At 38.5% G+C, this 18,544-nt stretch overlaps 1 protein-coding gene across 1 annotated transcript in view; it reads left to right on the top strand.

Moving 5' to 3' along the window:
• LOC120865206 (kinesin family binding protein) overlaps positions 1–18,544 on the top strand; it is a 53,995-nt gene that overhangs the window by 28,696 nt on the left and 6,755 nt on the right. The window contains exons 3-5 of the mRNA XM_040242248.1: positions 7,882–7,961; positions 8,265–8,448; positions 10,982–11,066. Of these exons, the coding sequence (XP_040098182.1) occupies positions 7,882–7,961; positions 8,265–8,448; positions 10,982–11,066 (349 nt within the window). The remainder of the gene's footprint in view (positions 1–7,881; positions 7,962–8,264; positions 8,449–10,981; positions 11,067–18,544) is intronic.

Here is an 18,544-nt window from a genome sequence, read left to right as displayed (position 1 = left end):
TCCCCAAAAGCAGTAGTTTTCAGGTTGCTGTTGCGAATGTGACCACAAGGCGGCAGCATTTCTTAATTCCCAGCCTTGGTTCCTCCTACAAACCGACAGTCTTACAGCAAGACCTGCTTTGGGGTTGCCAATTACAGTACAGTGTGCTAGGAGAAGCACTCAACAGCTTGTATCGTTACCTCTTTTTTGTATTAATTTTTATTTTTTATTGGAGTAAGATTTAAATGTTTTGTGTGTTGTATGTGAACAGAATTTTTCGTGTTACACATATACATATGTCTTCGTATGTTCAGGTTCTTTTCCCAATTAGGTTATTACATTGTTGATTAGACCTTCTATGGTAGATATCACTCCTTATTATCTGTTTTTTAGAAATAGATTTTGTCCACCCCAAGTTCCTAATTTACCCCTTCCCCGCTGATTTTCCAGTCTCTGACTCCTTTGTGTTTTCCCAGTTAGTGCATAGGTGTGTATGTGTGAATTGCCCTTGTAATTGATGTCTTATGATTTTTCCCTTTTTGAAATCTTGCTGAACTTCCCTTAGCAGGATTATTTCTAGTTTCAGGTAGGTTCCAGGAATTGACATCATCACATTCTTTTTCATGCCCGAATCAGACTGCGTTGTGAACATTTGCATTGCTTCTTTATCCATTTGTTTGTCACTGGAAGATTTTTTTGGCTTCTGTGTGTTGGTTTTTGTAAAAGGTGCTAAAGAGCACTTTCGAGTTCCTGTGTTTTTTCGAATTTTGGTCTGCTCTGCACTGACTTCTATGAGTGGGACTACCAGATCACTGTCAGCTGTGGTTTTACTGGTCAAGCACTCTTATACTGTTCTCTCTGTTCTCTCGAGTGGCTTCTACCATTGACGTTTCAGCAGCAACATAGGAAGATCTCCTTCTTTTAACCCCATTGTAGCAGTTACTGTGTGTAAACTTCTTGATTATGGCCAGTTTGAACAGTGCAAAGATACTCCTGGTTTTAGTTTTGAGTCTCATGTCTTTAATAATGTATCACAGTCTGTATGTTTGTGGGTGCTTTTTTTTTTTTTTTAAACACGTTGAGTTGTGTTTCCCTGTTGAAATTGACTTCTTGAAAGTGTTCCCTGGGTTTAATTGTTTTTACTTACTTAACTCCTGGAACTTACGGGGCATGTAGCATATACATAAAACCTGCCAGTACTTGTGAAAAATCTTTCTGTTCCTTCAGGCAATAGTTTTCAGGTTGCTGTTGTGGGAATTGGCCACAAGGCAGAAGCATTTCTTCTTTCTCAGTTCTGGTTACCCTGGCAAGCTGCCAGAGCCTTAGAGCAAGTTCTGGTTTGGGTTTTTAAATTACAATGCAGTGTGCCAGAAGTATCACCCAGAAACTTATGCCTTGTACCTCTTATTTGTATTATTATTATTTTTTTTGAGTAACATCGAAACACATGTTTTGTGTATTTCAGGCGTATAGCATCTTTTCCCGTTACATATATACATCAGTTCAGTTGCTCATTTGTGGCCGACTCTGTCACCTCAAGAACTGTAGCATGCCAGGCTTCCCTGTCCATCACCAACTCCCGGAGCGTGCTCAAAGTCATGTCCATTGAGTCAGTGATGCCATCCAACCATCTCATCCTCTGTCTTCCCCTTCCCCTCCTGCCTTCAGTCTTTCTCAGCATCAGGATGAGTCAGTTCTTTGTATCAGGTGGCCAAAGTATTGGAGCTTCAGCTTCACCATCAGTCCCTCCAGTGAACACTCAGGACTGATGTCCTTTAGGGTTGACTGGTTTGATCTCCTTGCAGTCCAAGGGACTCTCAACAGTCTTCTCCAGCACCACAGTTCAAAAGCATCAATTCTTCAGCACTCAGCTTTCTTCACAGTCCAACTCTCACATCCATACATGACCACTGGAAAAACCATAGCTTTAACTATACTGACCTTTGTCAGCAAGGTAATGTCTCTGCTTTTTTATATGCTGTCTAGGTTGGTCATAGCTTTTGTTCCAAGGACCAAGTGTCTTTTCATTTCATGGCTGCAGTCACCATCTGCAGTGATTTTGGAACCCAAGAAAATAAAGTCTGTCACTGTTTCCATTGTTTCCCCATCTATTTGTCACGAAGTGATGGCACCAGATGCCATGATCCTTGTTTTTTGAATGTTGAGTTTTAAGCCAGCGTTTTCACTCTCCTCTTCCACTTTCATCAAGATGCTCTTTAGTTCTTCTTCACTTTCTGCCGTAAGGTTGGTGTCATCTGCATATCTGAGGTTATTGCTATTTCTCCCAGTAATCTTGATTCCAGCTTGTACTTCATCCAGCCTGGCATTTCACATGATGTACTCTGCATATAAGTTAAATAAGCAGGGTGACAATATACAGCCTTGATGTACTCCTTTCCCATTTTGGAACCAGTCTGTTGTTCCATGTCTGGTTCTAACTGTTGCTTCTTGACCTGCATCCAGATTTCTCAGGAGGCAGGTAAGATGGTCTGGTATTCTCATCTCTTGAAGAATATTTCCATATATATGTATACTTGTTCGGGTTCTTCTCCCAGATAGGTTAATACAGAGTATTGAGTAGACCTCCCTTGGTTGATAGTTTTTTTTTAATCATATGCTTTGTAGGCAGTGATTTGTATTTGTTCACCCCATCCTCCTAATTTATCCCTTCCCCACTTTTTCCCTTGTTACCATAAATGTAGTTTTCAAGTCTCTCCAGTCTTTTCATGCTTTCCAATTAGTTCATGGGTGTGCTTGTTTAAATTGCACTTATAAGTGAGAGCATATGATTTTCGCCTTTCTAATTCTGACTGACTTCAGCTTGTAGGGTTATCTCTCAGTTCAGCTGTGCTTTAGCAGTTGGTGTGTACAGTTTTTTATGCCTTATTCAGATTGTGTTGTATGTTCCTCTTCCTTATTGGTTCTTCTGGTGATGTATATTTCGGTGCTTCCATGTCTTGACTGTTGTAAATGGTGCTGTAGTGCGTGTCTGGGCGCCTGTCTTTTCGACGTATGGTTTGCGGTTCACACACTCTGAAGAGTAGGACCGAATATTTGACAGCTGTACTCTTACTGTTGTTAAAGGTACTTTCACTGTTCTCTCGTGGCTGTTACCATTGACATTTCAGCAGCGGATAGGAGGGTCACCTTATCTTAGTCCCATTGTAGCTTTTATTGTCTGGAGATGTCTTGATTATGGCTAGTTAGCCCACTAAGAAGGGGATACCTTTCTTGATTGTGATTTGCATGTCTCTAATAATTCACCATGTCTTGTATGTTTGCGAGTGCTTTATTTATTTATTTATTTTAACACCATAAGTTGTACTTACCTGTTGAAATTGTCTTCCTGAAAATGTGCCCAGGTACCATACACAGCAGGCCACGAGCGCTTGTGAATATTCAGTTCCCCTGGGACAAATAGATTCAAGGGACAAGATCTGACAGAGTGCATGAAGAATTATGGATGGAGGTCTGTGACACTGAACAGGAGGCAAGATTCAAGACTGTCCGCAAGGAGAAGACATGCAAAAAGGCAAAATGGTTTTCTGAGGAGGCCTTACAAATAGCTGTGAATAGGAGAGAAGTGAAAGGCAAAGGAAAAAAGGAAAGATATTCCCATTTGAATGCAGAGTTCCAAAGAATAGCAGGGAGAGATAAGAAAGCCTTCCTTAATGATCACTGCAAAGAAATACAGGAAAATAGTAGAATGGGAAAGTCCAGAGATCTTTTCAAGAAAATTAGAGATACCAAGGGAACATTTCATGCAAAGATGGGCACAATAAATGACAGAAAGGGTATGGACCTAACAGAAGCAGAAGATATTAAGAAGAGGTGGCAAGAATACCCAGAAGAACTGTACAAAAAAGATCTTCACAACCCAGATAATCACAATGGTGTGATCACTCACCTAGAGCCAGACATCGTGGAATGAGAAGTCAAGTGGGCCTTAGGAAGCATCACTATGAACAAAGCTAGTGGAGGTGATGGAATTCCAGTTGAGCTATTTCAAATCCTAAAAGATGATGCTGTGAAAGTGCTGTACTCAGCATGCCAGCAAATTTGGAAAACTCAGCAGTGGCCACAGGACTGGAAAAGGTCAGTTTTCATTCCAATCCCAGAAAAAAGGCAATGCCAAAGAATGCTCAAACTACCGCACAATTGTACTCATCTCACACACTAGTCAAGTAATGCTCAAAATTCTCCAAGCCAGGCTTCAGCAATACGTGAACCGTGAACTTCCAGATGTTCAAGCTGGTTTTAGAAAAGGCAGAGGAACCAGAGATCAAATTGCCAACATCCGTTGGATCATTGAAAAAGCAAAGAGAGTTCCAGAAAAACATCTATTTCTGCTTTATTGACTGTGCCAAAGCCTTTGACTGTGAGGATCACAACAAACTCTGGAAAATTCTTCAAGAGATGGGACCACCAGGTCATCTGACCTTACTTCTGAGAAATCTGTATGCAGGTCAGGAAGCAACAGTTAGAACTGGACATGGAACAACAGACTGGTTCCAACTAGGAAAAGGAGTACGTCAAGGCTGTATATTGTCACCCTGCTTATTTAACTTCTATGCAGAGTACATCATGAGAAACGCTGGACTGGAAGAAACACGAGCTGGAATCAAGATTGCCGGGAGAAATATCAATAACCTCAGATATGCAGATGACACCAACCTTATGGCAGAAAGTGAAGAAGAACTAAAGAGCCTCTTGAAGAAAGTGAAAGAGGAGAGTGAAAAAGTTGGCTTAAAACTCAACATTCAGAAAACGAAGATCATGGCATCCGGTCCCATCACTTCATGGGAAATAGATGGGGGAACAGTCGAAACACTGACAGACTTTATTTTTGGGGGCTCCAAAATTGGTGCAGATGGTGATTGCAGCCATGAAATTAAAAGAGGCTTACTCCTTGGAAGCAAGGTTATGACCAACCTAGACAGCATATAAAACAGCAGAGACATTATTTTGCCAACAAAGGTCTATCTAGTCAAGGTTATAGTTTTTCCAGTAGTCATGTATGGGTGTGAGAGTTGGACTATAAAGAAAGCTGAGCGCTGAAGAATTGATGCTTTTGAACTGTGGTTTTGGAGAAGACTCTTGAGAGTCCCTTGGACTGCAAGGAGATCCAACCAGTCCCTCCTAAAGGAACTCAGTCCTGAATATCCATTGGAAGGACTGGTGTTGAAGCTGAAACTCCAATACTTTGGCCACCTGATGTGAAAAACTGACTAATTGAAAAGACCCTGATGCTGGGAAAGATTGAAGGCAGGAGAGGAAGGGGAAGACAGGTTTAATGCCATCACCGACTCAATGGACATGACTTTGAGCAAGCTCCAGGAGTTGGTGATGGACAGGGAAGCCTGGTGTGCTGCAGTCCATGAGGTTGCAAAGAGTTGGACACAACTGAAGTGGATGGAACTGAGGCTAGTTTTCAAGTTGCTGTTGCCTGAAGCGGCCACAGGTGGGCAGCATTTCTTCATCCTCAGCCCTGTTTTCCCCGGGAACTAGACATTGAACCTAAGAGCAAGTCCTACTTTTGGGCTGTAGAGTGGAATGCTCCAGAAGAAGCACCCAAAAACTTGCCTTTGGCTAGCTCTCTTTTGTATTAAATTTTTTTTTTATTGGAGTAACATTTAAATACATGTTGTGGGTGATGTATGTGTACAGAATCTTCCTGTTATACATATACATAGATCTTTGTATGTTCAGATTCTTTTCCCATATCGGTTACTAAAGAGTGTTAATTAGGTCTTCCTTTGTAGAATATCACTTGTTGTTAATTATGTTTTATGGGTAATAGATTGTATTTGTTCATTCCAAGTTCCTAATTTATCCCTTCCCCGCTTCCTATTGTTACCATAAATTTGGTTCTAAAGTGTCTGAATCTGTTTTCCCAGTTAGTTCATGGGGTGTGCAGATTACACATGCAAGTGATATAAAAATTTTGCCTTTCTGATTCTGACTTCATTTAGTAGAGTTATCTCTGTTTCACATAGGTTCTGGAGTTGGCATGATTACATTCTTTGCTGCCTGATCAAATTGCATTGTGCACAGGTTCCACTTCCTGCCTGTCACCAGCCCACGAACATTTGCTGCTTCCGCGTCTTCGCTGTTGTAAAAGGTGCTGCAGCGCACATTGGGTGTCTCTGTCTTTTCAAAGTCTGCTTCTCTGCCTTATACTCTGTTAAGAGTGGGACTGCTGGGTCTTATAGTAGGTGTGTGTTTTTCTTAACGTTTTAAAGGCACTTCTGTACTCCTTTTCATAGTACGTGTACCAATTTACTTTGCTACTAACAGTGTGGAAGTGTGCCTTTAGCTTTTATTGTTTGTAGAGATTTTGATGATGGGTTTTCTGAGTGGTTTGAGATGAGGTCTCATTTTTAACTCTGAGTTGAATTTTTCTAATTAGAAAACAGTTCTGAGCATGTTTTCATGTGCCTCTTAGTTGTGTGTTTTCTTTTCTAGAAAATTTTTTTTTAGGTTGTCTGACCATTTTTGATTAGTTTAACATACATTTTGAATGTGCATTTTTAGGCCATTAACACTTTTTCTGAGGAATATATCACCAAATTGAATTTTAAAAGCTGTGGATATTCTACCTTAGTTTTAAAAATTTCCTCATAAAGTGCTAAGGGCAGAGCCTCACAAAGCCAGATTGATGTGTTTGTTGCCTGTATGAGTTTAGGATCATCTTACACATGACATTGTTAGTTTAAAATGTGAAGATTGTATTTCATTAAGCACGAGTATTAATTAGCATTAATGTCATTATTTCATTTAATACTATTATTAATTACCTATATTTCATTAAATACTAGTATTAATATAAAAACATAAGACACATAGCAGAATTCTTTGTTCTTAATTGTACCTCTTTTTTATTTAAGAGACTGGTTTGACTGTGATATAGTATGTACATAAAAAATACATTACTTCCTCTCATCAAGACAGGGCTAAGCATTCAAAACAGCCTTCAAAGTTGTGAAGGAGGTTTCTGAAGAATATTTTGTTTGCCTTAGGCCTTGCTTCCTGTCTTAGCCATTTGTACTTTTTGTGAATTCTAGGAACAGAAGTGATCCTTTTAATGTTTGCATCTAGAATATAAGATCACATTTTTTTTTTTTTTTTAACAGAAACCATGGTTGCTATTTGAAGTTTAGTAAATTCAGTTTAAAGCAGAGGAGCCTGTCCTCCCGGAAGTAGAATGAGGCAGTGGTTAAGTAGTTCTCGTTTTTTTTGGACGACCTCAGATAAGATTATACGTTTTTTGTATGTATTAACTCAGTGAATCCTCATAACTACTTGTTGAGGTAGATGTTTATTATCCTTACTTTATAGATGAGGAAACATAACAAGAGTTGGAGTAACTTGCCCAGGGTAATAAATGATGGAATAACTGACTTTAATTTCCCTGTGTTGATTCCCTGGGAGTACTCTATGTATGCTTTACTTGTTTCCCTGACAATATTAGAATAAATATTGGAAACTTTGATTTTTACTGGTGGTCAGCTTAGAACAATGTTGCTCTGAGGACCTGTATACATTTTGTTACATGTCATGCTTATGTAAGTTTTCAGAAGAGCTTTTGTTGTGAGAAGATTAAGACTTAAGATACCTATAGAATTATATGTCTCTAAAAATGAAATTTTTTTAAGTGTATTTGAAGTTACTCCTGAGCAGCAATTAAAGTATTGTTAAGTGTGAGCCTGTATGTATTCTCTTTTTATTTGTTTGACTCTAAGATTATTGTTAAGAAGTTACTTCTTGGATAGTATGTAAAAATGAACTAGTTAAAAGTGAAGTAAAAATTAAAAAAAATAAAATAAAATTTGATTTCTCAAGTTCCTCCAGAGGAGGGCACTTGGTGTTTACAGTAAAAATTTAGTTTCTTTTTCTTTGCAGATTGGGAGTCCTCCTCTTGACCCTACTGAGCATTTTCTTCCTGAAGAAGAGAAACTTCCTGAACAGGAGAGATCAAAAAGGTGAGCAGGTCTGGAAATCACCCCTTACAGGTATTTCCACATAGTGTGTTTGAGATGATTGCTCAGTATTTTCCCTTTCAAGGCAAAGGTTACAGAATGTGGATTCTGACATGGATTAAAACCTTCATTTGCTACTTCTTAGATGCATTACCCTGTTTATATCTAGGGCTTAGTTTCCTTATCTGTCAGATACAGTAGTCATACGAACTGGAGAGTCAAGATAAAAAGTTCCTTATAAATTTGATAGATTTGAAAGTTCGTTATAAATTATACACTGTTACAGAAATATTTTTTCCTTTATAGATTTGAGAAGGTTTACACTCATAATCTGTATTACCTGGCTCAAGTCTACCAGCATATGGAAATGTTTGAGAAGGCTGCCCATTATTGCCACAGTACCCTAAAACGCCAGCTTGAGCACAATGCCTACCATCCTATGGAGTGGGCTATTAATGCTGCTACTTTGTCACAATTTTACATCAATAAGGTAAGCTTCTCAGAGTAGTCACCTACCAGTGTTACCAATAGTGTGTATAAAAATGGGGCCGAAAGAAAGTATGTTGAAAATGTCATCTTTTAAAAACAGATAACTTGTAGTTTATGATGTAAACTAAATAGAAAAATGCAGTCCAGTTTGCCAGTGTACTAAAGTTTGTAGCTTTTTGTTGCAGTAATCCTTTTGAATCTTAAAATAATTTTATCACATCCTACATGTTTCTTAAGAGTAATTCTTTTTTGATACCGGCAGGCTATCTCTGTTTTAGTGAAATGTTACCTTAAATTGCAGATTTTATCTTATAGATTTAACTTTATCTTTATGCATTGGTAATCTGGCAAATGTGAGAATTTGTCTGAGGAAGTTGACTGTTAAATGTGGGCTTTGATAGAAGCATGTAATGCTCTCAGTTATTCTTTAGAATTAACTCTTTTGTGAAACTTATTCTGTGTTGGGAATGTCTTGCTCAGTTCCAGAGTTCTAGGTGGTTATATTTTTTCCTAGAGTATTACACAAGGACAAATTTGAGCTTCTTCATTGCTTTCAGAATTATCCTGAATTATGAAGATATCTTTTTATTTTTTTGTGTAGATATATTCTTAATTGAGCTTTTAAGTTTTTTAGCCCTTAAAAGAATTTTTAATGCTAAAACACTTTAAAGCCTCCTTTTTCAGCCAGATTTCATATTAATTCTCAATATCTCAGTAATAGAAATAACTTTTCTTTCTTTTTTGAATTCACATGCCTTTGAAACTTTGGTAATTCTTTGCTTATCAGAGTTCTTTCTTAGATCTCTCTTTATCTGCTGCTGTATCCTTACTGGGCCTATATCCTTTCTAAGTGTCTTATTAGTGCTGCTTCTATAAATGCGCCCTGTGTTTAAAGTATTGTCCCATAGAATTTCATTCAGAAAAGCTATTAGCAGGAGAGAAAGGGCTGTGGTGGCTACAGCATCGCTTCTAGGACTTTGGTCTAAGGTCAAGCGTGTAAGTAACGCTACTGCATATATCAGAGCATTCAGTTAAATCTAAATCTCATTAATTCATTTCATTGTGATCATCAAAACTTACCTGGGGCTTCTGCTTGTGCCACCTTTCTTAATAGTTCCCAGAAGCACCTTATTTTGTTTAGCAGCTTTAAAATTATTCGCTGTAATTGTACTAAGATATCCAGATGTTAAAGTGTAATTACAAGCTTAAAGTTGTTAAGCATTGCTAATGTAGAGCATGCAGTAAATTTCACGAGGACCTCCCCCAGCCTGTGCTTTTATATTTTTTCTTTTTTTACCAAAGTGTTTTGTAAGTTTTGTTCCAATTAGCTAAGTTATAATGTGAAGAGAGATTTGAGCCATTTTTTAAAAATATACTTGTCATTTATATCACTGTCATTTCGTCTGGTTCCATGAGGTTTTGCTACGTAGTGAGTCCCTACCTTGCAGGTGCTAAAGTCCCACATTTACCAGCCACGTCGAGGACAGCATGCACACTCACTGTTAGTTCCAACAGTGGTTACTTTCAGATAACCAGTCTGGACAGTGCTGAAGTGATAATGAAGAAGAAGTTATAGAGCAACAAGTAAAACTTCTTTATGTAAACTGTAACTTTCTTTTGGTTTTTGAGGTTTAACACCAATATTTTGATCTGTAGATACTGCTGGGCTAGTACTACACATGGTACCCAGCTGTGCTCAAGATGGCTTCTGAACTTACTGTAATTCAGAGCCATTGAGTGCTGCGATTTTAATGTCATAGTCAACTGTTAAAAACCACCTTAGCAAAATCAGTGTTACTAAAATGAAGTAGACATTTAACAAGGGTGGCTTGGTTCCATATAAAATTTGACTTTTACCGTGGTACTTCTGCTGAGTATTCCTGTGACTTACACGACGCATGTGAAGTAAATAACAAGGAGGTCTTCTCCAAGGGTTTGAGAAGCTTACCATGCCCAGGTTTGAACTGTGAAGTCTTCAACTGTGTTGGTAAAGCAGTTCCATAGAGTTCGTCTGTGGAAATCTGTTGACTTGGAAAGATTTCAGAAGACAGGAATCTATCAGTATTTATCCTGCTTGCCTTTGAATGATTGGATTTAAAGGGGATCTCTAAACCTGAGAAAGATGAAATCTTCCAGTCAGAATGTAAATGGTCTACACATTGATCATACAGGGAACTCGGCTGTTCAGACTGAAGCTTAGAGGATGTGGAGGTGGGGTAGGACGCTAGGATGATATCCGTCCTTTCCTGCTGATTGATTCCTGGAGGGGCTAGTTTCCAATCAGCAAGCATTTCTCCAGGCAGTTTGGATTATTAAGAGTTTGAGGGTATTGTTATTTTAATCTTTAAGATAGTTTTTTAACCAAATAATATTCAGACATGTCTTATATATTTTCTTGTTTAGTTACCATACAGGGTCTCCTTAGTAGTGTTTTTTACCTGAATTTATAGCTTTTCCCATATTAAGAGACTATGCAAGTATCTATTGCAAATAAGGTTTTGTGATAATTGAATTTATTCTTATTTCTGCAACAGCAATGCTTTATGGAGGCCAGACACTGTTTATCAGCTGCTAATGTCATTTTTGGTCAAATTGGAAAGATCCGAACCACAGAAGACAGTAAGTTTATGTGTACATGTTTGATTATATAAGTAAAAAAAAAATCTTTTTATTTTGAAATCCTGTTAATTTAGAAAATTCAAGAACAGAACAAAGAATTACCATAGGCCCATCTAAATCTACCACGTTTTTATATTTGCCTCATTTGCAGATATGTTTAGGCTCCATTACCCCCTAATACTTCAGTGAGTTTTTCCTAAAAATATTTTCTTACATAATCATAGAACAGGAAATGTAACACTGATACAGTTCTTTTACTTATAATTCATATTTAGCAGCTGTCTCCATAATGTTCTTTCTAGCAGTTTCTCAGTTCAGTTTAGTCGCTCAGTCGTGTCCGACTCTTTGCGACCCCATGAATCGCAGCACGCCAGGCCTCCCTGTCCATCACCAACTCCCAGAGTTCACTCAAACTTACGTCCATCGAGTCGGTGATGCCATCCAGCCATCTCATCCTCTGTCGTCCCCTTCTCCTCCTGCCCCCAGTCCCTGCCAGCATCAGAGTCTTTTTCAATGAGTCAACTCTTTGCATGGCCAAAGTACTAGAGTTTCAACTAGTTTCTCTAGTACTTTAAAAAAGTTTTATTGATGTAGAGTTGATTTATAGTGTTGTTAGTTTCTGCTATACATCAAAGTGAATCAGCTTTGCATATACATATATCCAGTCTTTAGATTCTTTTCCCAGGGGCTACCCTGGGGTCTCAGATGGTAAAGATTCTTTTCCCATATAGGTCATTACAGAATATTGAGAAGAGTTCCCTGTAGTATACAGTAGGTCCTTATTAGCTATCTGTTTTATATATAGTCATGTGTATATGTCAGTCCCAATCTCCCAGTTTATCCCTCCCCTCCCTGCTGTCCTCCCGGGTATTCATAAGTTTGTTTTCTACATTTGGGACTTCATTTCTATTGTATAAATAGGTTCGTTTGTACCGTTTTTAAGATTTCATATATAAGTGATATCATATGATACTTGTCTTTCTCTGACTTAACTTCACTCATATCTCTAAGTCCATCCATGTTGCTGCAAATGGCATTTTTCATTCCTTTTTTTTTATGTCTGAGCAATAATCCATTGTATATATGTACCAGGTCTTTATCCATTCTTCTGTTTTTGGACATTCAGGTTGCTTCCATTTCCTGGGTATTGTAAATAGTGCTGCAGTGAATATTGGGGTGCAAATATCATTTTGAATTATGGTTCTCTTTGGATATATGTCCAGGAGTGGAATTGCAGGATCATAGGGTAGGTCCATTTTCAGTTTTTTAGGGAACCTGCATACTGTTGTCACATCTCTCTAGTTGTCTTTAATCTGGACCAGTTCCTCAGCTTTTCTTTCATCAGGCATTTTTGAAAAAATATAGACCTCTTATTTCATAGATTTTCTACCATTTGGTGTTTGTTTCCTTACAGTAAGATTCAGATTATACATTTTTGGTTGGAATACTATATATGTGATATGTCCAAATATCTAGTTTAATTATAGTGTTTCACCTAGTTTTATAAATCACAGCACAGTCAGCATGTGTATTTTAGCCAGTCAGAACCAAAACAAGCTATCACTTCACATCTATTAATTGGCCATTATCAAGAAGACAAGAAATAACAAGTGTTGGTGAAGGTGTAGAAAAGGGACCCATGTGCACTATGGTGGTATTGTAAATTGGGGTAACCACTGTGACAGACTGTATGGAAGCTCTTCAAGAAGCTAAGAATAGATGATCCAGCAATTCCTGGGTGCAGTTGCCCCTTGGTGTCCACCGGAGATTGGTTTCAGGACCCCCCCCCCGCCAGATAACAAACACCTGTGGATGCTCCAGTCATAATGCGTATAACCAGCACACATCCTCTCTTGTATACATTAAATCATCTTTTTAGAGTATTTACAATACTAAATACAGTGTGCATGCTGCATAAGTAATGGACAACATGTGGCAAATTCAAATTTTGCTTTTGGAATTTTCTAGAATTATTTAAAAAATTTTATTCTGTATTGGAGTATAGTTGATTACCAGTGTTATGTTTCAGGAAAACAGCAGAGCTCCCTGTGCTCCACAGTAGGTCCTTGTAGGCAACCTATTTTAAATGTAGCAGCGTCTTTTTAGTGGCTGAGCGACATTCCACTGTGTGTGTGTGTCACACCTTCTCAAGTTAATCTGTCAGTGGGACATTTAGGTCATTTCTGTGACTTGACTGCTGTCAACAGTGCTGCAGTGAACACTGAGGTGCATGTATCCTCCTGAACCATGATTTTCTCCACATGTGTGCCCAAGAGTGGGATTGCTAGATCGTATGGTAGTTCATCTGTTTTTAGTTTCGTAAGGACCTTCCATACTGCTCTCCATCGTGGCTGTACCAGATTACATTCCTGCCAACAGTGTGGGAGGACTCCTTTTTCTCTATACCCGCTCCAGCATTTATTATTAGTAGACTTTTTGATGATGGCCATTCTGACTGGTGTGGGGTGATACCTCATTTCTCTAATAAGTAGCAATGTTGAGCATTTTTTCATATGCCTCTTGGCTACCTAAATGTCTTCGGAGAAATGTCTATTCCGGTCTTCTGCCCATTTTTGATTAGGTGGTTTTGCTGTTGAATCATGTGAGCTATTTTTAAATTTTGAGGATTAATCCGTTGTCCATCACATCATTTACAAATATTTTCTCCCATTCTTTGGGTTGTCTTTTCAATGGAGTATTACTCAGCCATTAAATAGAATGAAATAGTGCTATTTGTAGCAACATGGATGGACCTGGAGATTATCATACTAAGTGAAGTAAGACAGGAAAAAAGCAAATATCATATGATATCACTTATAAGTGGAATCTAAAAAAGATGATACAAATGAACTTCTTTACAGACGAGAAACAGACTCCCCAATTTGGAGAATAAATTTATGGTTACCAGGCTTGAAAATTGGGAGAAGGGTTAGATTGGGAATTTGGGATTGACATGTACACACTGCTGTATTTAAAATAGGTTACCTGAAAGGACCTGCTGTATAGCATAGGGAACTCTGCTCAATATGCTGTAATAGCCTAAATGGGGAAAGAATTTGAAAAATGATACGTGTATATGTATAACTGAATTACCCTGCTGTACACTAACACATTGTTAATTAACTATGCTGCTGCTGCTAAGTCGCTTCGGTCGTGTCCGACTCTGTGCGACCCCATAGACAGTAGCCTACCAAGCTCCCCTGTCCCTGGGATTCTCCAGGCAAGAACACTGGAGTGGGTTGCCATTTCCTTCTCCAGTGCATGAAAGTGAAAGGGAAGTTGCTCAGTCGTGTCTGACTCTTCACAACCCCATGGACTGCAGCCTACCAGGCTCCTCCCCCCCATGGGATTTTCCAGGCAAGAGTACTGGAGTGGGGTGCCATTGCCTTCTCCGTAATTAACTATAATATTGAAAAAAAACCAAAACAGTAATATGCCTACATAGGACCTTTGAGCACATTTTAGTAAGGTATCAGTTCAGTAACTTTTGCTTCCAGACCGTAAGGAAGTCAGTTACTCAGATCCATAAGCTATAATCCATAAACTATGTCTAAAAAGGAAAGATCAAGATATCTTTGAATTTGCCTACTTGCTACAATCTACTTATAACCCCCAGATTATTACTCGAGGCACTTCTATGGTCATTTGCAGAGAGGCAGAGGGTTTGAGCACCTGAGGTGCACATTACCAGCTGAGGTTGAACAAGGTAACGCTCTGCCTTCTCATTTCAAGCCCTCATACTATAAGCAAGTATACTTTTTGTGGTCTATTTAGTTCCACATTTTTCAGATTTTTCTGCATTTTGTTGTTTAAAATGGCCCCCAGCTGTAGTGCTGAGGTGGTATCTAGTGTTCATAAGCACATGAAGGCTGTGATGCACCTCCTGGAGAAAATACAGTGTTATGTTCACATAACCACCATGAATGATGAGAATCAGCTATGTATTGTTTCCTTAGAATCCAGGTAGAAAAGTTTTACTGTTGGGATTAAAAATCACCTTTTCTACAGAACCAAACATTCATATGAAGGAGATGATCCAGCTGATCAGTGACTTACATCACTGCTGGGAGATGAGCAACTTGCTTCTCCCCAGGTAGAGCTGCTGTCCCGATCTCTGCTCTGTGAAATTGGTTGGGGGACTCTGCAACCTTGCGAAGGCTCAGGACAGATAAAAATCAAACCTACTTGTTCTGTACAACAGGCTGAACATCCTGATAATGGGTGTTGGTTTCTAACAAGATACTTAAAATATGTAAAGTGTGTGTTCTTACTAGGGATGAAAATGGTTTTTTGGAAAGTGAAAAGTAAATCTTAGCTATTACAGTGGTATGTGGAAAGATAGAGAAAAAGAAGAAAAGAAATCTTGCCATTTTTGACAACATGAATGGACCTTTAGGGCATCATACTAAGTGAAATCAGAAAATGTCACACACTGTATGATTTCACTTATATGTGGAACCCAAGAAAACAAAACCCAAAACACAACTCCTAGGTACAGAGAACACATTAGTGGTTGCCAGAGGTGGGTGTGGGTGAATGTGTGAAGGGTGTCATAAAATTTATAAGTCATGGGGATGTAAGGGACAGCATAGTGTGTGTTATAATGTATTGATTGCATATTTGAAATTTGCTAACAAAGTAGATCTTAAAAGGTCTCATCCCAGGAAAAAACATTTAACTATGTATAGTGACAGATTCTAGCTAGACTTACTGTTGTGATCATTTTACAGTATTTAAAAATACCAAGTCATTATGTTGTACACCTGGAACTAATATGTCAGTTATCTCAGTTTAAAAACTGTGTTGGTCACCTAACAAGTTTTATAATAAAGTAACTGTATCATTAAGGATCAGAAGAATACAGAGGCTGAGTTAGAGGAATGTACATTATAAAATTAATTTTTTTTCCTCTTATTACATTCAATTAATCTTAGCTTGGTTGAAATCTAAAAGGTATTTCTCCAAAAAAAAAAAAAGTTAATGAGAACTAAACCTCCAGTGAGATGTTTTGTTTTTACTCTTCAAAGTAGAAAGTTAAAACATTGGCTGTGTTCAGTAGTTTTAAAATGGCTTTATTGAGCAGCCTTATATGTTGTTAGAGTATTTGTTGAAAATAATTTGGCAGTGTGTATCAAGAACATTTTAAATGGTGTAAACTCTGACCCAGTAAATTTTACATCTAGGAATCTATCTTAAGGAAATAATTGAAAATCCAGACAAATCTATGCACAGAGATCTTCCTGTTTAGAGTTGTTTGTAAAGCGGAATTGGAAACAATGGCCAGTATTCGAAGAATGACCAAAGTATAGAAATATATTTCTATACATTGTACATGATGCTATACTTAAAAATGACGTTAAAGAGTTGATAGTGATAACTATGTTGTGTTAGTGGCTCAGTCATGTCTGACTCTTTATGACCCCATAAACTGTAACCCACCAGGCTCTTCTGTCCATGGAATTCTCCAGGCAAGATTCCTGGTTTGGGTTGCCATTCTCTGCTCCAGGGTATCTTCCCGATCCAGGGATCGAACCTGGGTCTCCCGCATTGGGAGCAGATTCTTTACCATCTGAGCCATCAGGGAAGCCCTCAATTTACTACATTTCACTGAATTTAAAAAAAAATGTTTTGTGGCAACTCGAGCAATTGATCAATACTGTTTTTCTAAGAGCATTTTCTCAATTCGTTGTCTCTGTCACACTTGGGTAATTCCTATTATTTCACACTTTTTCATCATTATTTGTTATGACGGTCTGTGATCAATGATCTTTCACTGTTGAAATTGCTTTGGGGTGCCACTAACTGTGTCCATATAAGATGGTAAAGTTAATTGGTAAATGTGTTCTGACTGCTCCACTGACTGGCTGTGGTCTTGTGTCTCCCTCCCTCTCCTTGGGCCTCTCTGTTTCCTGAAGACACAGCATTATCAAAATTAGATCAGTCAGTAGCCCTGCAGCGACCTAGAAGTGAAAGGAGAAGTTGCCCATCTCACACTTTGAGCTAAAAGCTAGAAATGATTAAACTCAGCGAGGAATGCATGTGAAATGGGCCAGAAGACGCTCCCTCTTGCACCAGTTAGCTGAGTTATGAATGCAAAGAAAAAGTCGCTGAAGGGAGTTAAAAGTGCTACTTCAGTGAACACACAAATGAAAAGAAAGCAAAACAGCCTGACTGCTGACAGTGGAGAAGGTTTTAGTGGTCTGGATAGAAGATCAGACCAGCCACAACATTCCTTTAAGCCAAAGGCTAATCCAGAGCAAGGCTCAAATTTTCTTCAATTCTGTGGAGGCTGAGAGAGGTGAGGAAACTGCAGAAGAAAAGTTTGAAGTTGAGATTTAAAGAAGGAAGCCGTCTCCATAACATAAAAGGGCAAGGTAAATAAAGTAGTGAGTTATCCAGAAGATCTAGCTAAGATCATTAATGAAGGTGGCTACCCTACACAGACCTTCAGTGTGGCTGAAACAGCCTTCTGTTGGCAGAAGAGGCCATCTAGGACTTTTCATAGCTGGAGAGAAGTCAGTGCCTGGCTTCAAAGGACAAGCTGCTGACTCTCTTGTTAGGGGCTAGTGCAGCTGGTGATTTTACCATTCTGAAAATCCTAGGGTCCTTAAAAATTATGCTGATTATGCTTTATGCTAGTCGTGCTACCTGTGCTCTGTAAATGGAGCAACAAAACCTGGATGACAACACATGGCTTCCTGAAAATTTTAAGCTTATTGCTGAGACCTGTTCAAAAAAAAAATTCCTTTCAAAGTATGATTTATTGCTCATTGACAGTGTACCTGGGTCATCCAAGAGCTCTTATGGAGATGTACTTACGATTAATGTTGTTTGCTAACACAACATTCATTCTGTAACCCATAGATCAAGGAGTCATTTCGACTTTCAAGTCTTATTATTTGAAGAAAAAAGTCACGAGGCTATCACTGCCGTCGATGTGGCTCCTCTGATATATCTGGGCAAAGTAAATTGAAAATCTGCTGGAAAGGATTCACCATTTTAGATGTCATTAAGAAGATTTGTGATTCATGGAAAGAGGTCAAAATATCAACATTAACAGCAGTGTGGAAGAAGTTGACCAGACCCTCAGGGATGATTTTGAGGGTTGCAAGACCAGTGGAGGAAGTAACTGCAGATATAGTAGAATTAGCATGAGAACTAAAATTAAAAGTTGAACCTACACTACACAGGCTTGAACCTACACTATACAGTGGTCCAGTGGCTAATACTCCGTGCTCTCAAAGCAGGGGACCGACATTTGATCCCTTTTCAGGCAATTAGATTCTACATGCCACAACTAAAGCTCTCATGTGTCACAACTAAGACCCAGTGCAGCTGAATACATAGCTAAATAAATAAATACTTTTAAAATGTTGAACCTGAAGGTTTGTCTGAGTTGCTACAATCTCATGCTAAATTTTGACAGCTGAGGACTTGATTCTTAGGGATGAGCAAAGAAAGTGGTTTCTTGAGATGGT

This window comes from Oryx dammah, unplaced genomic scaffold, assembly GCF_014754425.2.
Source record: "Oryx dammah isolate SB20612 unplaced genomic scaffold, SCBI_Odam_1.1 HiC_scaffold_6, whole genome shotgun sequence".
Lineage (NCBI taxonomy): Eukaryota > Metazoa > Chordata > Mammalia > Artiodactyla > Bovidae > Oryx > Oryx dammah.
This window is presented reverse-complemented; position numbering and strand designations above follow the sequence as displayed.